At 54.1% G+C, this 21,284-nt stretch overlaps 2 protein-coding genes across 4 annotated transcripts; one reads left to right on the top strand and one right to left on the bottom strand.

Moving 5' to 3' along the window:
• The first annotated feature begins 97 nt into the window (after positions 1 to 97).
• On the top strand, positions 98 to 9,642 carry PLPP5 (phospholipid phosphatase 5). Of its 2 annotated transcripts, none has more exons than XM_048287272.1 (7): positions 98 to 282; positions 5,355 to 5,463; positions 6,992 to 7,082; positions 7,193 to 7,256; positions 7,567 to 7,691; positions 8,543 to 8,713; positions 9,040 to 9,642. In XM_048287272.1, the coding sequence occupies exons 2-7, from the start codon at positions 5,359 to 5,361 to the stop codon at positions 9,207 to 9,209; spliced, it is 726 nt and encodes a 241-aa protein (XP_048143229.1). In that variant the 5' UTR covers positions 98 to 282; positions 5,355 to 5,358; the 3' UTR covers positions 9,210 to 9,642. The 2 variants fall into 2 exon arrangements, with proteins under 2 accessions (XP_048143229.1, XP_048143228.1); XM_048287271.1 differs by lacking the exon at positions 98 to 282 and adding an exon at positions 4,899 to 5,280.
• A 1,696-nt stretch (positions 9,643 to 11,338) lies between these two features.
• Positions 11,339 to 19,906, bottom strand: DDHD2 (DDHD domain containing 2). 2 transcript variants are annotated; one of them, XM_048287457.1, is made up of 17 exons: positions 19,708 to 19,906; positions 18,338 to 18,528; positions 17,679 to 17,768; positions 17,275 to 17,395; positions 16,223 to 16,312; positions 15,564 to 15,699; positions 14,799 to 15,007; positions 14,370 to 14,440; positions 14,133 to 14,252; positions 13,849 to 13,944; positions 13,641 to 13,760; positions 13,392 to 13,547; positions 13,211 to 13,313; positions 12,961 to 13,125; positions 12,409 to 12,571; positions 12,009 to 12,120; positions 11,339 to 11,738 (listed from the first exon to the last, which is right to left on the bottom strand). In XM_048287457.1, exons 1-16 carry the CDS (start codon positions 19,889 to 19,891, stop codon positions 12,030 to 12,032), a joined length of 2,106 nt encoding a protein of 701 aa, XP_048143414.1. In that variant the 5' UTR covers positions 19,892 to 19,906; the 3' UTR covers positions 11,339 to 11,738; positions 12,009 to 12,029. The 2 variants fall into 2 exon arrangements, with proteins under 2 accessions (XP_048143414.1, XP_048143412.1); XM_048287455.1 differs by having other exon boundaries at positions 14,133 to 14,440.
• Positions 19,907 to 21,284: the final 1,378 nt, after the last annotated feature.

Raw genomic sequence — 21,284 nt, 5'->3', positions numbered from 1 at the left:
TATTCTGTTTAAAATAATGTTCTTTGAGTGTAGAAAGCAAAGCATAGCCACATATTTATTTATTTAATTTTGAAAGGGTGTTGAAGATCTGGCTTTGATCAGTCAACGTGTCTTTAAAAACAAAACAGCGAAGCCAACGTAACTTTTGTGTCTAGTTTATGGAAAGAGCAAAGCTTCTCTCCTCTGTAACACTGAGATGCCAAACAGACAGGTGTGGGTGTCAGACCAGGTGACTCTGAAATGCCTCTGTTCCAGTACTTATTGTTAAAGGCATTGGAGAAGGTAGGTTGTCTCTCATGTTTACTTACAAATATTTTTGTGAAGCTTTTCCTGTGAGAAATCAGGTGTGTGACTTCTGGGGAGTGCTCGTAGCACAAGGTCTGGTAGTGGGGAAGAAATGGTGGTTCCTTGCTCCAGAGTTGTCTTGGGTGTTTGCACACAGGTGGAAATTCAGAGTTTAATTGCACAGTGGTCATTTCTTTATCCCACCTATTCTGGAAGCCCTTCCCAGGCAGGTGAGGCTCCCAGCCTCAGTCAGAGCTGAAGTCAGTCCTGCCAGTGAGGTCATCTGCCACATCTGTGCTGGTTTGGTGGCAGTTACTGAGTGTGATTCTTCAGTCCTGCCTTCTCAGGCTCCCCTTGGCTTCAGGGAGACTTGGGCACATGAGGGACCTGACCCGTGTGTGTTGGTTTTGATGGGATGTTAAGATTTTTTTGTTGAGAGAGATCTTCTGACTTTAATCTTCATTGTCAATGGAGCTGAGGAACATCTCAGCACTTCCTCAATGAACAGGGTATTTTGTGTCTGGGTAAGGGGCCATATCCCAGCAGCCAGCTGAAGCCTCAGGAGATGGTTCTCTCTTGGATTTCCTCTGTTAATCAGAGAGACAAACTCCTTCAGTGAGACTTTCGAAGTGGCTTAGGTTGGCTCTTGCTCCAGACTTTCTTTAGAAAACCTATCCCCCATTCTTTTGTGCAAGGAGCCATGGGGCACTGGTGTCCCCAGGCTGGAACTAGTTTTGGTGACTCTTCCCCCCCAGCCCACGATCTCACCAAGCACTGTGTGTCCCTCCCCCCGCTCTGGTACAGCGAGTACTTCTGACTTGTGTGCTGATAATAGCTACTCCCTTCCAGCCTTTGCTCGTGGGTACTGAAAATAATCAAGTGTTGCTGGCATCTGGCTGAATTGAAGAATTAAGAACCTTGTCTCTGTAAAACTGCTTACACAAACCTACGGGAACACAGAGACTTCTCAGATCAAGAAAATAGGCTGAAAAGGTCTATGTGGAATTTAGAGCGTGTCTTGCCTCTGCCTGGTGTCCTTCTCATCCTCAAATTTATGTACAGGGGGAGGTTTTTGTGTGTGTGCAATGATAGAGTGATAGATACACTACAGCTGCTGTGTCGTGGACTCGGCCCAGAGCCCCTGCCCACACCTCCCTGGGGTGACAGAACCCACAGGTGTTGGGGCAGTGCTGGGGCAGCAGCTCTTGGGATTCCTAAAGCACTTCCTGCTGTGGGCCGTGCTCCAGTGAGGGTCCGACACTAACCCTGCTGGAAAGCACTGCTGGATTTTGGTATTTTTAAAGAAAAAAAAAATTACAAAAAGGATTTTATTTTTCTTAAGGTTTTGTGTGAGAAATGTCTCTTTTTAAGCTCTTATTGAGGATGTTTAACCTTCTCAGAAATTCCAAACACAGCTCTTGCTACCACATCTGTAGGGCCTGAGGTGTTCACTTTACATGATTTATTAGGCTGGATAATGTTCAGTGATTTTCTCTTGGGAAGTCAAAGCATTCTGATATTGCAGATATCAGCTGATATATTTTATATATATATATATATATCAGATATGTTGATATCGTGCTGCTGTGTGAGTGCACTGGCCTGCTCCTTTCATTCCGTGTCAGTGGTGACCTGCTGAGCAGAGGGACGTGGTGTGGCAGCACCAGGACACCTTGGGAGCATTGGATGGGAGCCACGGCTGTCAGTGGCCACCTGGGCTGTGCCACAGTGCTGTGCCAGGGCACAGGACACAGGGAGGGCACAGAAGGCTTAGAACTTCTCAAATGCTGTGATGGAGGCTGCTGCTCCTCCTGTGCCACTCAATGTCTTGGTTCACTTTGTGTTCAAACTTCTTAGAGATGCTTTTTTTCCACCAAAAAAGAGATTCATAGCAGCCAACAGCTGGGCTTGGACTCAGAAGGCAAAACAGGAGGTGGTTTGTGAGGTTGTTCAGTTTGTGAACAAAATCTGAACTGAAGAGAAGGTAAATCTTTCAAAAAGCTTTAACATTGTTAGATGAGGAAAAGCCGGTTCAGAGGATCTTGGTGGCTGGAGGGGCTGTTCTGAGTGCCAGACTCAGATGTTAAAATGCACATTTTAATCATGTCTTTGTAAAGTGAGTAACCAGAATGTAGTTTCTTAGTGCCGTTCCTTTGTAAGGAAAAGATTCTGCAGCTGTTCTGATGGATTGGCTTCAGCAGGGCGGGAGGCAGCTGCTGAATTGATTTGTGTGGGCTCCAAAACAAGGAATCTTGGATAGTTTGGTCATTTCATGCTGAGACCTAGAGGAAATCCACAGAGCTGGTGATTTTGGTGGAGAACTGCAGTGTGCTGTCCCAGCACATTGTTGTTCCTTCATGGGAACACACCAGCACATTTTCCCCTTACTTTTGTGTTAAATTTTTGGGGTGGCCCCACACTTCTGGTGACCTGCTGCCTCCAGTTCTGGCACCTGGGCAGTGCCTGAGCTGGCCTGCCCAGGGAACAGGGTTTGTGGTTTACTGGAACTTTTCCTCTGCAGCTGCACCTGAGCACAGTGCAGGCATCCTGCAGCCCGTGGCCAGATGAGTCTAGACGCAAGAATTCCATGATTCTGTGATTCCGGTGGTACGGAGGCTGGTTCCACCATTCCTGAACACATGGTGCAAGCATTAGCTGCTGTAGCTGTCAGGTTATTGTATAGACTTGTCCTGTCCATAGACTGTTGAAGGCATTTGCAGCTCAGGAAGGCGATTTTGTGGGCAAATCACCTTCTCTGGTCACCACATGGTCTTGAAGAATCAGTTCAAATGGAGTAATAGGGCCGGAATGTGGATTTTTGGCCTTTCTTCTAAAAAAAACCCTTCTCCCTTCTTTTATCTTAATTTCAGGATAGAATGGGAAAGACACAATTACTAGACATAATTATCAATGAGCATAAAATCTGTATATATTGAAACTTTACAGAATTATGTGGGCGGGGAGGGGGGAGGGTGGGATGGGGGTGTCCGATGCTGGTACGGAGAAGTCACTTTAACATGGAAACCTCTGCCTCATTGAATTCAGGGTTTAATGTACTTGAAGCTCTGCGGTTCCTTTTACAGCTTTTTTATTTATACATAATTTTTTGTATACTGCATTGAAAATGTCCTTGACTTCCCCCAAGTTCCTTCCTGCTCCCGCTGTACAGTGGATCCATGGCAAACGGGAGGGTTTGGAAGCAGCCGTCTCGGAGGTGTGTGTTCACCAGGTGTCGCGTGGGAGACGGCGACCTTGGAGCAATGCTGTCCCTTTGCTTCCCATTCCCATCAGCTTTCCCCACCATTTCTCTTTGTGTAGCAAAAACATTTGCACTTATGATACACTCCTACACGTTGGATGTAGTCCCAGTGTTGTTCTGAGGGGAAAAAGGAGAAAGAAACAAAAGGCAAAACAGGAAGAAAAGAAAAGCTGTTCCCTGTGATACTGTATTTCTGAGTGAGCAGCTCAGGTCTGTGTTCCCCTGGGAGGGGTCTTGCTGCTCCAGAGTGGGAGGTAGGGAGCTGGAACTGTGCTTTGTGTAGAGGATTTCTGTGATTAATGTGAATAAAAAAGGGAAAACATGTATGAATTTGCCAAAGCCATTCACCACTCCCTGTTCCCCGGGGCTGTGCCCTCCCTGTGCCACCGCCAGCTCCAGGGGCAGGTGGCTGCCTGGGGTTCCTCGGGAGATCCCAGCTGTGTGGGGTCTGTGGGAACCCCGCACCTTGCAGTTCTCTCTCGCTTTTGGGTCATAAACAGACTGGATGAACCCCTACGCTCCCTATTCCCAGGTGGATCTGTATCTCATTTCTGGTGTCACTTTTCCTTTTCCAACAAGCCAACGGCGTTGCCGCAGCCCCCGGGGGGATCATGTCCCGTTTGAGCCGGGGGCTTGGGGGGGTTGGGGGTTTGCATTCCGGGTGCTGTGAGGACCCCAACCCGTTTGTCTCCACACGAGTGATGTTGCACAACACAGATCCCCGCGGATCCGTCTCCATCCCCACGTGCTCTGTAAGATGGACCTTTGTAGAGTCGTTATTTCTGTAGACTTTGTTTATCTGTAACAAACTTTGTAGATTCTGTGAAATGTTATTTTAACGAAATCACTCGAGTCTTTAATAGCAAAGCATCGATATTCACCGAAGTCGGTATCGAAGAGTTTTTGGACGCTGACGCAGCCCTGGCACTAACGAGGAGTGTCTGATTCCACGGGGCATTACTGTATCATGACTTGATGTTGCCGCATAGACTTTGAGATATCCAATATTTTGGGGGGTTTGTGTTGGCCTCTGTCCTCTTGCATAGTGTGAAGCCTGTAAAGCTGGTTCCCTGTACATAGATAGCTCCTGTCCTCTAGGTAGAGCGTATTGAGACTTGCCTGTAATATTTTAGCTTCTTACTGACTGTGTGTGATGGTAGAACATATAATTTTTGTACATTCTATTTACTGAGATGTTGCCTTTTTTTTTTATTTTATTTTACAAATACTCTGGAATTCAGATGTGGGATTTTTTGGTTTTGGTTTGTTTTTTTGGTTTGTTTGGGGTTTTTTTGTTTGGTTTTTTGTTTGGGTTTTTTTTTTGGTGTTTTTTTTGTTTGTTTGTTTGTTTGTTTGGGGGGGGGTTTTGGTTGTTTTTTTGGGGGGTTTTTTTTGGTTGGTTTTTTGTTTTTTTTTTTTTTTGGTTGTTTGTTTTTTTGGCTTTTCCGTGAGGATTCCTTTGGAAAGGTTTTTAATGACATTCCACTGATCTGAAATTTTTGCTTGAGGTTGACTTCAATAAATCGTTCTGAATGTTCCAATGATGAGATGAGTCAGTTCCGTCTCGGGGCGGGGCGGGGGGATAACGGGACTCCGGCTGCGGGTCCCTCCTCCGGGCCGGGCGCGGAGGCTGCGCTCGCCCCGCCCCGGCGGCTCCGCGGGCGGGCAGTGGCCATGCGGCGAGCGGAGCTGGCGGCCGAGAGCGCGCTGCGGGCGCTGCTCCTCGCCACCTTCGGGTGGGTGCGGGACCCCCGCCCGCCGCCCTCCCCGCCCCCGCCCCGGGGCTCATTCGCTTGTCTTGTTGTTCCAGGATCATGGAGTTCCTGCCGCCCTTCCAGCGCGTGGTGCAGCCCGAGGAGATGTGGCTCTACAAAAACCCCTACGTTGAAGCGGACCATGTTCCCACAGTGCTTATGTTTGTAAGTTCACTGGGTTCGTGGAGTGCTTTGGGTCGGAAGGCACCTTAAAAGATCATTTCGTCCCTCCCACTATGGGGGATGCCCGCCCCCCTTCCACCAGACCAAGCCCTACGCAACCTGGCTGTGACCAGTTCCAGGGATGGGGCATCCACAGCTTCTCTGGGCAGCCTGTGCCGGTGTTTCCCGCATTTACTTTGACTTATTCTCAAATTACAAGCTCTCCTTTTAAAGCAGAGCTGCTGGCTAAAGGCTTGCACTGCAGTACCTGCAGCTCCTGGTGCACGTCGCTGGAAGTGCTGGATATTGTATCCATGTGGATAAACAGCTGAAGGGAGGGGCTGTGAGGATGGAGCCAGGCTCTGCTCAATGGGGCAAGAGGCACAAGCTGGAACATGGGGATTTCCACCTCAACTTTCCTGTGTGGGTGATTGAGCACTGACACGGGCTGCCCAGACAGTGGGAGTTCTCCTTACCTGGAGATACTCAAAATCCATCTGGACACAATCCTGGGTGATGTGCTCTGAGGACCCTGAGCAGAGCGGTTGGACTTGATGGTCCCCGGTGGTCCCCATCCTGTGAGATTAGTACCAACTAGGCCAAACTTACAGTGATTTTTGTCGTATTTTGAGGCTTTACCATGCAGGGTTGCCTTTGGGATTTGAAGTTCATAAACTAGTGGGGACTTTGTACTGTTGTCCATAATCCATTCCACGTCTAAGTTATCAGGCACATAGAAGATAGCATAGCTCTCTCTATCAGGGAATGTTTTCCTTGCAGGCAGCTATTTTTAGCAGAGATTTATTACGATTTTATTGTCAAATGTTTTCCCAAGGGCTTCAGGCTTGGTTAGAAGAGTGACTAACTCTGTGTTGGATTTCCAGGAGACAGCAATGTGCCAGAGGGATTGACTTCCTCTGTCACAGGTGTGAGGTGAGGGGCTGTGGCTCTTGATTTGGCAAATGGCAGGTGGGATTTTCTGCAAGAGGTGGCCACTAAGCATTAAGGATAAAACCTCGGGATAGCATTTGGAACAGACAGTGTAAAGCAGGACGTGTGCCAGAGTTCAGGTGGGAACAGACTCCATGGGAGCCGTGGTGTGGATGTCCCAGGATGAAATCCCCCAGGGCTGAGATGGGGATGATGATAACTGGTTTCTCTGAATCAGCAGCTCCTGTGGTTTTGCTGACAGGCACGGGTGCTGCTGACAGAGTGCTAATGCTGGGGCTTGCAGGGAGGGGAGAGCTGAGGTGCCGTGGCTGGGGACACCCCCAATAACCAGCCAGAGCAGCACTCTGTGCCAGAAGAGCAGTCTGAGAGCCGAAGGATATGCTGGGCTGATCAGGACCTGCTGCAAATCCAGCTGGTGGGGATTGTGTTCTGTTGGAACTGCAGTGGTTGGAGAGGACAAATCGCTGCTTGGCTTTGAGGAAGGGAAGTGTACTTGGAGTTCTGGAGTAAATGCTGCTGTGTTCTGGTGAGAATTTAAACCTCCTTCACTGACACCTAAAATTCTCCCTGTTTTGTGCAGTTCATCGCATTTCTGTCTCCCTTGTTGCTCATCATCCTGGCGAGGCTGTTCATGAGCGCCGACCGCGAGGACACGCGGGAAGCCTGCCTTGGTGAGCTCCTCCTTGTCCCAGAGAAAGGCAGCTTGAGCCCTGCCCATGCCTGAATGTGCTGCACTTTCAGGTGGGGATGATGCTGATGTGACCCTTTTGCTCTCTCCCAGCTGCCAGCCTTGCTCTTGCCTTGAATGGGGTTTTTACAAATGCCCTGAAGCTCGTTGTGGGGAGGTGAGGACTGGCTGGTTCCCAACTGCGCCGTGCGGGGAGGGCAGGGGAGGCAGGTCTGCAATAGCCAGATCAGGGCCAGGAGCTGAACTTGGACGTGCCCAGCCTGGAAAGAATGTGGTTTTTTCTAGCTGTAAAGACAATTCAGTATTAGAAAAAACACTGGGGAGCTGCTGTCTCTGTCCATTATTCAGATGGGCTCATTTAGGCCCACACTGCAGAGAATCGCATTGGCAAGGGCAGCTCGATGCTGCTCCGCGGGTGCTGGGCGTGCCCACGCCTGGGGGCCCTGAGCTTCACTTCCCTGTCCCAGGCTGCGGCCCGACTTCTTTTACCGCTGCTTCCCGGACGGCCAAGCCAACGCGGAGCTGGTGTGCACAGGGGACGCCCGCAGAGTGACAGAGGGACGGAAAAGCTTCCCCAGCGGACACGCTTCCTGTGAGTTTTCCGCGTCTCCTTCCTGCTGCAGCCCTGATCAGCAGCTGTGGGGAGGAGGACCCATGGCGGGGGAGGGAGCTTGGATTTGCTTTCCCACACCCCACAGCTTTGGCTGCATTTGTTGACCTGGTCGGGGGACTCAGGTTTCCCTCTGCAAAGCAGTGGGGTGAGAAATGCGGTCCAATGCTGTCTGTAACGCCGGGAGGAGGGATGTGTGCCAGGTACCAGGTCCTAGGATCCATCACTCCCAGATGATCCCTCACTCCCAGCCGGTACTTCCCTCGGCTCACAGGTGTTGAAACTGTTCGACGACTTTGGCGGGGGAAGACATTGCAGACAACCAATGTGATTGATAAAGCAAGCTCCGTTTATCAGCAATCCAGAGGCACTTATATCGTATACCAGCTTGTTAACTCTTTATTGGCTTAAACCTATCAAAGCGCATTTTTGCTTCTACATAATTAGACTACATTGGCAAGCTTCTACTTGTTATGTTATGATTAAAGAATTCAGAGTTCACCCTCCCTTCTCATGGTCAGTACATCTTATCTGCACAGCTGCACATCCTCAAAACTCCCTTTTTGTTCTCAGGCTTGTTTCTCACACAGGTGCTTTCTCATGGAGACAGTTTCTCACACTAACCTTTGCTTGCAGGCCTTTTGCTTATACAGTTCTTTTATTGATCCCATAATTCTATCAATGACCCATGCCCCTGATCCTCTAACCATTTTTCAACACACAGGGACAGGACAGATGCCTCTCACAGCCCTTCCACTGCAGCAGCAGAGAGTGAGGGTCTGGCTGCAAAGCCTGGAGATGTTCTGAGCTAACACTGTTCTATTCTCTTCCAGTTGCCTTCGCTGGTCTTGCCTTCTCAGCCTTCTACCTGGCGGGAAAGCTGCACACCTTCGTCCCAGGCCGGGGGGGCCGGGCCCTGCACTTCTGTGCCTTCCTCCTCCCGCTCTTCGTGGCCACCCTCATCGCCGTGTCCCGCACATGCGACTACAAGCACCACTGGGAAGGTGGGTCAGCGTCTGCCAGTGCGCCTGGACGGGGCTCAGCAGGTGCCTGAGTGGGCACTCCAGGCAGGGAGGGCTGTGGTGCCACAGAGGTTCAGAGCCCCCAACAGCAATTTGGGTTTTTTGGTTTTTTTTTTTTTTTAACTCCTCCAGTGGCAATTTTGGTGCCACCTGCAGGGAACTGATGCCTTTCTGAAATACATGCCAAGCTTGGGTTTACAGCCAAGTCAGGTTATGGATCCAGCAGAAAAGCTGCTGCTGCTGGGGAATTCCATCACGAGGCTTGCGAGGGTGAAGGGCCGTTAACTTCCCTCTGCTCTCGCCCACAGATGTGTTGGTTGGCTCAGCGATGGGCTTGGCGCTCGCGTACCTGTGCTACAGGCAGTACTACCCTCCCCTGGCAGACCCCACGTGCCACAAACCATCTCTGGCCAAGCCCAAACCGCTGCCGGTGCATGAGGAGAAGCCTCCAGCTCCCAGCTTCCACCTGAACATATAGAGATGGGCTCTGTCCTGCCTGGCCCCTGGATGCCTTTGGGGAGGCTGCTCATGAGAAGTGGCTCTGATGAGGATGAACCCCTGGGCAGGTGTTCCCTGCAGAGCCGGTGAGTTTCCTGCCCAGGCCCTTGTGTTGCTTCGGTTAATTGGATTTTGTAGGCCACCCCCTCTTCAGGCCCACTGTGAGGCGAGGGAGGCACTCAGGGCGGAAAGACAATTGCAGTACGAAGGTCCTGAACAAGAGCTGGGAAAATGTGACAACCCGGTGTGCCCAGTCTGTGGGAATTCTTGTGTCCAGCCCAGGAAGCACCATTGGTCACCTCCCTGCAATCCAGCTGAGCTGTCCCAGCCCTTCTCCTGAGAAATGAAGTGCAGGACCTGCCAGCTTTGAGTTTTTTCTAATTTCCCAAATAAAGTTTAATTTTTGTACTGAACTGTGGTACTAAAACTTTACTTCGAGGCTTGGGTTGTTGCTTTATAAGCCATTTCCTCAGGTGTCTGAAGGGGTTTCTGGTGGGTGCTCATTTTGTATCTTTCCTTGCAGCTTTAGTATAGTTTTAAGGAGATGACAGCAGAAAATGAAATGGTGTCTGAGGGCATCCCTGCACCTCTGTGAGAGCATCCTGCACAGGTGCTCGTTTCCCTGCCCATGGTCTGTCTCTCAGACAAGGAAGGGCAGAGTGCTGCCGAGATCCAGGGCTGGCAGGAGCTCTGTGAGCAGCTGTTTGTCACTGGTCCCTTCACAGACAGGTGTAGTTTCATCGGGTGTGTGTGTACATGTAAACAGCACAGGTGAGGCTGCAGCAGAGCAAGGCAGGTGCGTCAGTAATGAAACACCAGCCCATCAGCTGCAGTTGGAACCCTCAATGGCTCTGCAGCTTCAACAGAATTACAGAAATAGCTTCACTTTCCCCTAAAATGGCTCATGGAATTCTCCAGCCCTTCCCTCTTCCCCCAGACATGCACACACCACAGTCATCTACTTATTTATTTTGGCTTTTACTGGAAAAGACATTAAATAACATTTAAAATGTATTTAACTTCTTTTTTTTTAACAAAGTGCATAACTTAAAAAGCTGATCGTTAGTGTTCCACGTTAAAACTGTCCCTTCTCCTACTCCCGTAGGAGACTTTAGCCAGCAGTAGTTCAGGTGCCAACTGAGCAGCTTGGCTGTTCCTGCAGTCAGGTAAAGAACAGCTTCTGTTCCTTGGGAGGGGAGGAGGGATGGAGGCTGCAAACAAAACCCTTCCAATAGTGCAAATAACAGACAATGGAGGAAAAACAAACCAACAGGCTGTGGGGGAAAAAGGCTCCTTACCCCATGCAGGGTAAAAGTCAGCAGGAAGGAAAGTGGTTTGGCTTTTCCAAAGGCTGCACAGCAACACCTCACACAGCACTGGAGCCCCAGCCTAGGCACTGAGCCAGCCTGGGGGCTTCGGTGGCCAGGGAAGGATCACAGAGGCTCTCTAGCCCTGTCCCCCTCAGAACAGAGCTCCAAGGCAGCTGCAGACTGAGCTGCCTACAGAGCTGGTGTCATTCCTGCAGTGTCCAGGCCCTACTGGATCTGGGCTCCACCTTTGCTGGCTGCATTTTGTATATTTAAAGCTAAAAACAAGGACGGGAGTGCGGCAGGCGCAAGATCTCCGTCACCACCTGAGAGCCCCGCGGGACGGCAGCGCTGCTCTGTGCCCCTGCAGGGCACAGAGGGCTCACGCTGCCCTGACACTGCCAGGAGCAGCTGCTGGTCCCCAGGCTGGCTGGAGCTGGAGGTGAAGCTTTCCTCGGAGCAGGTACAGCTGGGCACTGGCTTGGTCAGTGCCGTGGGGAGGCCCTTGGTCTGCCAGCGCGGGCTGGGTGAGGGTGCTGAGACGTCACTACCAACACATCAGAGCAGGAAGGAGCACAAACATGCCGCTCTCACGAGGTGCTTTATGGGGCAGCCCTGCCTGGCACGGCCCAGGGCTGCACAAACATGCAGCAGCAGTGCAGGGACATGAAGGTGGCTGGTGGACAGACCCTGCTGGCTCAGCAGCAGCCTGTGCCCTGGGCTTCGCCTCCCAGGCCTGCAGTGCTGGCGTGGGTGTTTGTGTCAGCAGTCAGCAATCTCCCTTGCTCCAAGGCTGCTGTAGCTCTTTCCACGCTCTGTATTTAAGGCTTTTTCTCCTCAAGGTCCCAGGCTGTGAGTGTCCTCACCGAGCCAGGCGCAGGGTCAGGCCCTCGGTGGGTTCTGAGCCTGGACAGCTCATCTGCTGCAGTGCTGGAGGAGCTGGGGTGGGGACTCGCAGGGTGGAGGGTTAAAAGTACACGTTGCCACAGGAGTCACTGTACAGGTGTTGTGTGTGTTTGAGCAGAAGTGGTTTTCCCTTGACAGTTTCCCCCCTAGCCCTACCCAAAATGGAGAAAAATCCATCCTTATCTCCAGGTAGCAGCAAGTACTTGGGAAGCAGCATGCAGGACACGGCAGCAGAGGAGAGAGGAAGGCAGAGAAGAGATCTGGACTTTCCGGGTGAGTACTCAGTGGAACTGGACCTAAGAAAGCAAAAGGAGAAGACAGGAATTCTGGCTGCAGTGAGGCAGCCAGAATCCACCCAGCACAGCCTCCTGGACCCTCCTTGGTTCTCTCCTCATGCCTGATTGTGTCCAGGGAAGAGGAAAGAAACCAGAGGTGCTGAGAGGCCAAAGAAAAAGGCTGGCGAAAGCTCCCTGCCTTAGCTAATGGATATTATTCCCTCAAACAAACCAGATCTCCTCTGAGGTGTCCTAGGAAATCCAGAAGGGGTTTAGGCAAAGGTGACTTACAGCCAGAACAGCACAGGTTGGTCACTGGCTTCCTGGTAAAGGTTGATCCAGTGTGATGCCTTGTGTCTGGTAGATCTCCTTCAGAACCAGCAGAACGGTGTCTTCTGACTCCCTGGAGGAGGAGGACATGGGCATCAGAAGGGAAGGCTTCCCTGCACTCTATCAGCACATCTGTGATGGCTGGAGTAGATGCAGTGCTCTGCAGATGCAGGCAGCACAAGGCAAGGAGAACCACAAGTCTCCTTCCTCTGTCCCTGCCCAGCCTCCGTGTCACAGACAGGAGAAGATCTTGTTCCCTTGATCAGTTACGGCTTTTCTTACTACACTGGCTGTGAAACTGATGTCATTCTGCTTCCACCACATGCAAATTTGAAGCCCTGAGCATTACACAGACACTTACCAATAGCAGAGATGCCCCTGGAGTGCAAACAAATATTCGTTGAAGCTCTCTATTGGCTTCTCCTGCAGCACGTAGTCGATGCGGTTCCCTCCATTCAGCCTCCCCACGTTGATGAGGGGGGTCTCTTCCTTCACTGCTGTGGGGGGCTCCTCTGGCTTTGTGTCTGGAGAGAGGAAGAGCAGCGTGGTTCAGGCACAGGGCACCAGCAACCATGACAGTACAACAGCAGGGCCAGGCCCTCCTTTCACACCTCTGTGGCTCACACAGGGAAGGGGCAGCTGAAGTGCTCAGAAACAGCAGTGCAAGGAGCAGCCAGAGGAGGGGGACAGGCTTAAAACGTGGTGTGGTGTGCTGAGACCCCCCAGAAAATCCCTTCATCAGATGCTAAAAGGCCACAGCATTTGGGGGGAGCCAGGTGCATCCATAGCCTGAAGGCGATCCCTTTGCTGGGCACAGATGATGGGCAGTGTGGCTGCAGGAATCCAGGCAAGCTGCTTCATTGGCAGCTCCTAAGGCTGCATCCTTGGCTCCCCCCTGCCCCCCACCACTGACCTGGCTGCTTCTCTGTGCCAGCCTCTGCCTCTGCTTCGGCCTCGGTGCTCCCTGCCTCCAGGGCCGGCACCGGGGCGCGGGTGAAGGACTGCCAGGCCACGCGCAGTGACCCCAGCAGGTTGTTCTTCAGGTCCACGCTCATGCGTGTCAGCCCTTCCTTCAGTTCTGCAAGGCAGGAGGGGGGTGGGTGTGGGGCTGGGGGCTGCAGCAGCGGCCCCAGGCCGGGGGACAGGGGCTGCCTGTGCCGTACCGAGGTGCATCCTCTTCCTGCCCTTGTGGTGGGGCAGCAGCATCGGCTCGAACTCCAGGTCCGGGACGATCATGGGCTCGATCCGGTACGCCACGGGGTCAAACTGCACAGAAGAGGGGGACAGTGGCAGGGCTCCTGCTCCACGTGTCTCACGCAGGACAGCTCTGGTTCTTATACCTACGGGGTGGAAGATGTTGAAGAAGCCTTTGCAGGTGGGCAGGCTGTAGTTTGGGTCGATGCGCTTCACTCCTCGCACTGTGAGAAACATCCCAATGGGAGAGCCAAAGGCAAAGAAGATGGTGGGCTTGTAGTTCAGCTGGGGGTAGTTTGCTGAGACCTGGGAGAGGGGGATGTTCAGATTTGTTCACGAGACAATCTCTGTGCTGGTGTTACGAGGGCTTCATGGGTGCAGCCAGAGCTCAGCTGTTACCTGTCCTAAGCCAATGTCCCGGTATTGGCAATTCCTGCCATCCTCCGTGCTGTCCCCGTGCTGGGACCCCCCTGCCTCGGCTCCGCGTTTGCTGTGCCCGGGAGCTGCTGAGCTCTGATCCTGCAGCAGCACAAAGGGGTCCTTGTGTCAGAGGGATGGAATGGGATGAGATGTGATGGGATGAGCACAAGCCATGCAGAAAACAAACCTTCATCTCTGTCTTGGAGCTGAGGTAATGGAGTATTTTCATTCTTGGCCCTAAGGGAATTCCCATTTCTTTAAGGTTTGTCTCTGTGCACAAGAACTGGAAAATAAGCAAGGCTGGTGTTAGTTCAGGAGCAAAGGTGTGGTGAGGTGTCTGTTCTATGAGACTGTTCCTCCTCAGAGACGTTTCACGTGTGACTCAGTACCAGAAGATGTGCACTGGTGGGATGGTGGGGAAGAAAAGCAAAGAAGAGCCACAAGAGCCAGTAAAACAGGGGAACTTCTCACCAGTGCTTGCCTGTCCATTTTCTCCTTCTCAAAAACATCACAATACTCAGACAGCTCCAGCTTCCTCAGGATTTCTTTTACTTCCTCAATACCCCCTGTGCTTGAGGTTGTCCTGGACCCCTGTGAACAGATCCAGAAGGGATTGTGCTTTCTGCTCACCAGTTTGCTCCTGTGCATATTGGGTTCTCTCCCCCATCCCCACACAGCTGCAGGAGTGAGGTCAGGGGCCTCCATTACCTGTGCACAGTGCTTGTCCTCCTCAGGATCAGCCTTCTGGTTCGTCAGGAGATCAAACAAAATGAGTGACCCTAGAAACCAGGCATGGGCAGAGCATCAGCAGCCGGAGGGGAAGAGCCCGAGCCACCTCCTTTTTGGGATGGAAGAGCTGCACCCTGAACTTTTTCACAGGCAGACAGTGACAGAACAAGGGACAATGGCTTTAAACTGACAGAGGACAGGCTACATTAGATGTCAGGAAGAAATTATTTTACTCAGTGGTGAAGCAGTAGCACAGGCTGCCCAGCAAAGCTGTGGCTGCCACACCCCTGGAAGTTGGGATGGGGCTTGGAGCAACCTGGTCTTAGTGGAAGGTGTCCCTTCCAACCCAAAGCATTCTGTGGCTGTTCCCTCCCCTGGCGCTCGCAGGAGCCGCGGGTGAGCCCTTACCCAGGCTGTGCCCCGCGATGGACACCCCGCCCTTGAACTGCGGGTTCCTCTGCAGGAAGAGCTGGTGCAGGCGGTTCATCTCCGAGGCCACCGTGTCCACGATGGTCTGGCAATAGGTGGAGCTGTTGTAGAAGAACACGTCCAGGATGGTGTCATTGATGAAGTGACGCAGGCGGTTGATGCTGGGCAGCGTGATCCGCTCCAGGTCACTGCGGGGGAAAGGGGAGAGGGGGCTGCAGCTGAGGAAGCCACGGAACCCCACCATGTTTCTAAAGCAAAAGAGAAGTTCAGAGCAGGACTGACGCTGTCCCCAAGGGTGTACATTGTAATCCAGACCCTCGGCTTATGCCCAGACCAAAGGCAAAGCACAGCCTGTGCTCTTATATTCCAAGAATGAAGAGCCTGCCCTTTCTTCCCCAGGAGCGTGGCCTGCTTTCTGTCCTTCCTGGGGCACTGCAGAGCAGTGCTGCAGTGCAGGAACTGGGTACTCAGTTCTCAGAGGCCTTTAGCAAGGTTTGGGCATCCACGGCCCCTCCCCAGATCAGCCATGGAAAGGCAGAAGCCTCTGCTCTCTGGATGCTGATCGGAGCAGGCGCCTGCTGTGTGCTACAGAATGGCAGTGGGAAGTGCTCTGGGGGTCCCTGTCTCACCTGCTCACCCCTACCCTAAAAGCTCACAGCTTCCCCTTTGCTTTTTGGACAGAAAAAGTGGAGTTTCCAGGGGAGGAGGCTGCCTGTGCACTTTGCCATCCCTGCAGACACTTACACATCCACGCCAGTGGAGTGGAGGGAGCTGTGCCAGTTCACGGGCAGGAACTCCACCCGGCCAACCTGCTGCTGCTCCTGGGCCTTCTTGAAGTGTGCTTGCAGCATGCTTAGCGAGACATTCCTGAAATCGTTCACTGGAAAAGAGAAGAGCTCTTATGGAGATCCACCGGGCTCTGGGGCCAGCTCGTGGCACCAACAACACTTAATACCACGAAAGATCATTAGAGGGAAATCCCACTGGGGTCTTTAATCTGCTGCTGCTGCTGCTCCCCTAAGTCCCTGAATCTTTAACTAGAGATCAGGGGAGGCTCCAAGTCCTGCCACGTGTGTTTACTGGATTTCACTGCCCCATCTGTGCCTCCTTCACATGGGCAGGGCTTTAGTCTGGCAGTCAGGATAAGGCACATTTAGAAATTTATAAAAAATAACTCTGTTGTGAAGCAAAAGGGATGAACAGCAGCTGCCTAAACCTTTTCAGAAGGGGGGATTTGGTGGGTTAGTGAGCGTTCCATTCACACTCCCCACAGTCAGCAGGTTTGGCCGTGCAGCCGGCCAGTGCGTGGGGATGGTTTGATGCACCGTGACAGCGTTTCCCGTCGCCCAGGATGAGGTTTCTCCCGGCGGGAGCGCCCCTGGGCTCCCAGCTCTCACACCTACCGCACTGCACGATGCTGCGGAAGCGGATGTCGCAGGCGGGGCCGATCCCGTGCACCACGAACACCAGGTGGTCGATCTGCAGCGGCTCTCCTGAGGAGGGGAGAGGGGCTCAGGGCTGCGGAGACGGTGCCTAGCAGGGAATCGACCTGCTGGAAGCACCGCTGTGCGGGACTGGAGCCTCCCACCCTCACCTCAGCCCATGAAAACCCTTACTGGTGCCTGGATTTGCACCTCAGGGGTGGTGGGGTTTCTTGGTCCTGCTAAATTCAGCCGCCTGCCCTGGAATGGATCTGGACCAACGGGACAGTAGAGGAAGGCGCAGTGGTTCGTCCCCATTCTGCCACCACCCTCACTCACTGCTCCGGGCAGTTCACCCTTGTCCAGCCATGGGGAGCGTTCAGCACAGAGAAGCACAGGGCCAGGAGGTCTCAGTCCAGCTGCCCAGCCCACCCTGACGAGCCACCCCAGCCCCACGGAGCTGCACCTCCCATGTAGGCCCCAGGTGGAGTCAGGGCTTGTTCTCTACTTCCCGCACACCTTAGTTTGCATACGTGCCTTCCTGAGGGCAGGCACACATGGAAAATGGAGTAACTGCCTGACCTCCCCACGGGGACAAGTCCTGAGGCCTGACTGGGGGCTCAGCGCAGCTGGGAGGGGACAGAGCTGACACTTGGCTGTATCGATGGGGAGAGCATGTGCTCCAGAGAGCCACCAGCACATAGGTAAGTGATAAACCGCTGTGTCCCTACCAGGGAAAGAAACTCTCCTCCTGTGCAAACAGACATCGAGACCTCGGGGGTAGTTTCAGGCACTGTAGAGCTCCCAACAGCTCTGTCTCTGTACAGGAGCTGGAAGCTCACCACCCTCCCCTGGATCTGCAGCTCGCTGGGGCTGGGGAGGTCTCTGAAACCATTTGGATCCTTTTGGCACAAAATCTTTTGATGTGCACTTCACTTAAAGGATCAAGGGAGCTTCTGCCAGTCTTTCTGAGCGAACAGGTTGGAAAACACTCCACAGGGTTTTGGATGGGTGGAAGGGAGAAGCAAGCTCACCACTGGGGATCTCGACAGCGATGTTCTCCACTCCTCTCTTCACAGTCCGGGGCCGACCTTGTTCCGTGGGGGTGGAGACCCAGTCGTCGGAGCTGGCGACGGGATGGTAGTGAACCATCAGCTTGGGAACAAGGAGAGCCTGTCAGTGACCCGAGAGCAGAGACAGCTCTGGCTACAGCAGCTGCCGGGTGACACGGGGTGGTACCAGACTGTGCTGCCCTTTGCCCAAAGGGGTGTTGAAAAGAAATGTGAAGCTGGTGGCAGACAGAGAGCCATTGCCCTCGCCTCTGGTACAGGCAAGTGAGTGCAATGCCATTGGGACAAACCCATTTGAAGGGAACAGCACAAAGAGACCCAAGGGGATGTCCTCACTGGTCACCACAGAAATCACCAGGCCTGCTCACCTTTGGGTTGTGCAGGATAATGACTTCTCTGTTGGGGGACTCCAGCTTCTTCTTCCACTCATCCAGGGTCACGGCAATCATGTAAGCTTCCTACAGAAGAGAACACCCTCTGTGAGTCAGCTGGAAGTATGCCCATGAATGTTCAACCTTCTGGGACATTCCCCACTCAGTTTTCAGAATCTTTTATCAACACTTTGTAAAAGAAGCAGAGAAATCAGCTGGAGGAGCAGCAGGGTCATCCCAGGATCACCTGCTGAGAGTGTTTAAGAACTCGCCGCTTTGACAGCAGCAGCATCAGACTTCCCCATCAACTTCGAACTGTGGTTTTGGTACATCAGAATAGAATTATTGCAAGGATGTGTATTTTTATACATCTGTCTACATATCTCTACATTTGCATCTTCCCAAAGGAAAGCCTGGCACTTTAAGGTGCCGTGGAAGGATGCACTGAGGCCGGACGAGGGCAGGGGAAGGGGAGGCCGTGGCAGTGCTCACAGCTACATCAATCAGCCGCAGGAATGCCGTGCCAAAGCCTCTTTGGAGTTCACGTCCTCAGGCCTGACTGCGGTGCCAGTGGCCTTGTATGGGGTTTGGGACATCAGAGACAGTGTGTGACAAGGAGAAGCTGGGATGGAAACCAATGGGAAAGGTGTGTTTACCTCCAGTTCCTCGCTGAAGGACTCTGAGTAGGGAATAAACTTATTGTCCTTGTCTCCTTTGTAAAACCAGGTGCAGCGACGCACTTCAGACGCCTCCTCCTCCCAGTACACGGCAACGCGCTGCCGCGTCCGCAGGTGCACATCGTACCTGCCTCCTGACGTCGGGACAACCACGTCATCCTGGTCTTTCCCTGTGGGAACCGAGGCCTGGAATTAATCATGAGAGGCCTGGAATGGCAAGTTCCCAGAGGCATGAGGCTGGATCATTCCCTTGGGCAGCACAGCGGAGCAGGTCAGAGCCACGGCAGCAGATGCCAACGTTCTCTGCTCCCAAGTTCAGGGAGCGGTGTCGGGGTATCGTGGGCGAGATGCCCCAAGTCAGACTTCCCCCAGAGGCAGAAGGTAAGATGAAAACATTACACGACACTGTCCTTCTCTCTAGTTCAGGCACATGCTTACATGTCCTTTTCCTGCCTCGCCTGCAGGGTAAAAGAGAATCTGTGGCCCTGGGAAGTGCGTTGTGTAACCGTGGGGGTGCACCAGGGTCCCTGTCTCTAAGCCATTCCTCTTCGAAACAGAGAACTCTCTACAGACCCCAACACAGACCTCAAATTCTGTGAATTTCGCTGCCTTTTGGGTCTGCCTGCGGGCTGGGCTGGTGGCACAGCACCCCGTGCCAGGCTGGGCCAGGCAGCAGCACTGGGGATGGGCAGTGCAGCCTCTAATCCGAAACTTCCTGGGCGAGGGAGGATGGGAGCCAACCCTTGGGCAATCGGAGCTCTGCCTGTGGCAGCAGCAGGTGGCACAGATGGTGACATTTGGCACACCAGGGCTTCAGCACAGGGCTCGGAGCTGACCCCCAAACCTTGCTACCATAGGAGGGACAGCCCCATGCCACGGTGAATGTCCCACTGGAATTCCTGCCATCCTGCTGGCATTCTCCCCGCCTCACCAGAGGATGCTTCGCAGTATGATTATATATAATTTAGAGCAGTATCAGTTGAATGGGGTCAGACCATTTGATGCATCCAAACAGCTCAGTTATTGGGAGCAGGCGCATGGCCAAAAAAAGTCTCAATTTAAAATTCCTTGAGGGAGAATCTAGCATGCCAGGTGGAAGCCATGGATGTGTCCGGGGAATTTTTCCCTGGTACCCAGACAGCGCTTCCCCCAAGCACACACCTGATGCTCACCCGTCACCCTCACCAGGCCCATCCCTTACGGTGATTTAAGAGCAAGGACGCGGGATGTAAAAGCAAAGGGCGACGGACGAACAGCGGCGGTGGTAGCTGGGGGCCGGCGGTGCCGTGGGACCCCCGCCCGCGGCGGCCGCGCTCTGCCCGCGCTGCCCCCGGCGCATCCCGCCCCACCTGCGCCGTGCGCCTCCTCCAGCCGCTCCGAGTCCTGCGCGCTGAACGGGACCCAGCGCTCCCGCGTGTCCGTGACCTTGCAGTAGAACCAGTGCGGCACCACGGCCTCGTACCGCCCGCCGGGCTCCGGCTCCGGGGGCTCGGCGGGGGCCGGGGGCGGCCGCGGCGGCTCCTGCGCCGCCATGGGGCCGCTGCGGGGGGAGCGCGGCCACCCCGGGAGCGCCGGTTCCGCCGCCACCGGGGGCTCCGCGGGTCGCGCCCTGCGCCGCGGGGACCCAGCCCCGGCCCCGAGCGGCTCCGGCCCCGAGCGGCTCCGACCCCGCCGCCCCGGCGGCTGCTGCAGCGCAGGCCCCGCTCCGGCCCCGGCCCCGGCGCCCGCCCAGCCCGGGGCGGTGCTGCCCGCGGCCCGCCCCTGCCGTCAGCGCGGGGAGGAGCGGGGACTGCCCGCAATCCCTGCCCGCAATCCCTGCCCGCAATCCCTGCCCGCAATCCCTGCCCCCAGTCCCTGCCTGTAGCTCTTGCCTGCGGCCCCTGCCCGTGATCCCTGCCCGCTACCTTTGCCCTCAGCCCTGCCCTGCAGCCCCGCAATCGCTGCCTCTGCCTGCAGCTCCTGCCCGCGATCCTTGCCCATGACCTTTGCCTATGATCCCTGCCCGTGTTCCCTGCCCATGATCCCTGCCTGTGACCCCTGCCCGTGTTCCCTGCCCATGATCCCTGCCTGTGACCCCTGCCCGTGTTCCCTGCCCATGATCCCTGCCTGTGATCCCTGCCCGTGTTCCCTGCCCATGATCCCTGCCTGTGACCCCTGCCCGTGTTCCCTGCCCATGATCCCTGCCCCTGTTCCCTGCCTGTGACCCCTGCCCGTGTTCCCTGCCCCCGGCCGCTGGCAGCAGCCCGGGTGGGTCATTGTGGCCCCGAGCTGGATGCGGGGCACTGGGGTGCAGGGAAACACCACCCAGCTGCCTCCTGCCTGCGGCAGGAACAAACACTCAAGCATGGGGTGATTGCAGCAGAAACCACGAGGTGCTGATTTAATGTTTGTTTTTCAGTCCCTTTAGCGTCTGTGGCGATTGAGAAACCCTCTGCTGAGGGCGAGCGCTGCTGGAGAAGCAATGGGCCACCCCAGAGTAAGCGTTTGGTTTCTGTAGAGATGAGTCCAGCGATAAACAGAGAGAGACTTTCTAATTTGGGGTTTGTGATGTGGGTGGATGCTGCAAGATAAACCAGTTGCCAGGAGCTGCTCTGCCATTGCTCACTGCTGCCACAGCAGGGGCTGGTGAGGAAAACTGAAGGGTCAGGAGTGCTAAAATCCCCAGTTCTGCGGCTGGAGAGCAAATGCCTGCGAACCTTGTCTGTGCAGAGCCCGCACCAGTCGGTGCTGACACAGCTCCTGCCCGTGTCAGAATGTCTCCATTCGGATCATCCGGCTGAGCCATGACCCACTTTGGTCCTGTGTGAAGGAGGCAGAGGCAGCAGGTAGGGATGCGGTTACAGCAGTTTCCTTCAGGCTGAGGTGTGGGACGTGTGCCCTGCTCCCTGATCCCAGCTCGGCTCAGCTTTGGGGGAAACACACAAAA

The sequence above is a fragment of the Corvus hawaiiensis genome, chromosome 27, assembly GCF_020740725.1.
Source record: "Corvus hawaiiensis isolate bCorHaw1 chromosome 27, bCorHaw1.pri.cur, whole genome shotgun sequence".
Classification (NCBI taxonomy): Eukaryota; Metazoa; Chordata; class Aves; order Passeriformes; family Corvidae; genus Corvus; species Corvus hawaiiensis.
Note: the sequence above shows the minus strand (reverse complement) of the source record. Positions and strands in the feature narration are given on the sequence as shown.

Excerpts from the sequence above, each read along its gene's own strand:
- PLPP5 (XM_048287271.1), top strand. The coding sequence starts at position 5,093 with ATGAGTCAGTTCCGTCTCGGGGCGGGGCGGGGGGATAACGGGACTCCG. Across the intron at positions 7,257-7,566 it reads CTGAAGCTCGTTGTGGGGAG|GCTGCGGCCCGACTTCTTTT; the intron begins GTGAGGACTGGC and ends TCCCTGTCCCAG. Across the intron at positions 8,714-9,039 it reads CTACAAGCACCACTGGGAAG|ATGTGTTGGTTGGCTCAGCG; the intron begins GTGGGTCAGCGT and ends TCTCGCCCACAG.
- DDHD2 (XM_048287455.1), bottom strand. The coding sequence starts at position 19,891 with ATGGCGGCGCAGGAGCCGCCGCGGCCGCCCCCGGCCCCCGCCGAGCCC. Across the intron at positions 17,396-17,678 it reads TTATCCTGCACAACCCAAAG|CTGATGGTTCACTACCATCC; the intron begins GTGAGCAGGCCT and ends CTTGTTCCCAAG. Across the intron at positions 12,572-12,960 it reads TGGCACAGAGAAGCAGCCAG|ACACAAAGCCAGAGGAGCCC; the intron begins GTCAGTGGTGGG and ends TCCTCTCTCCAG.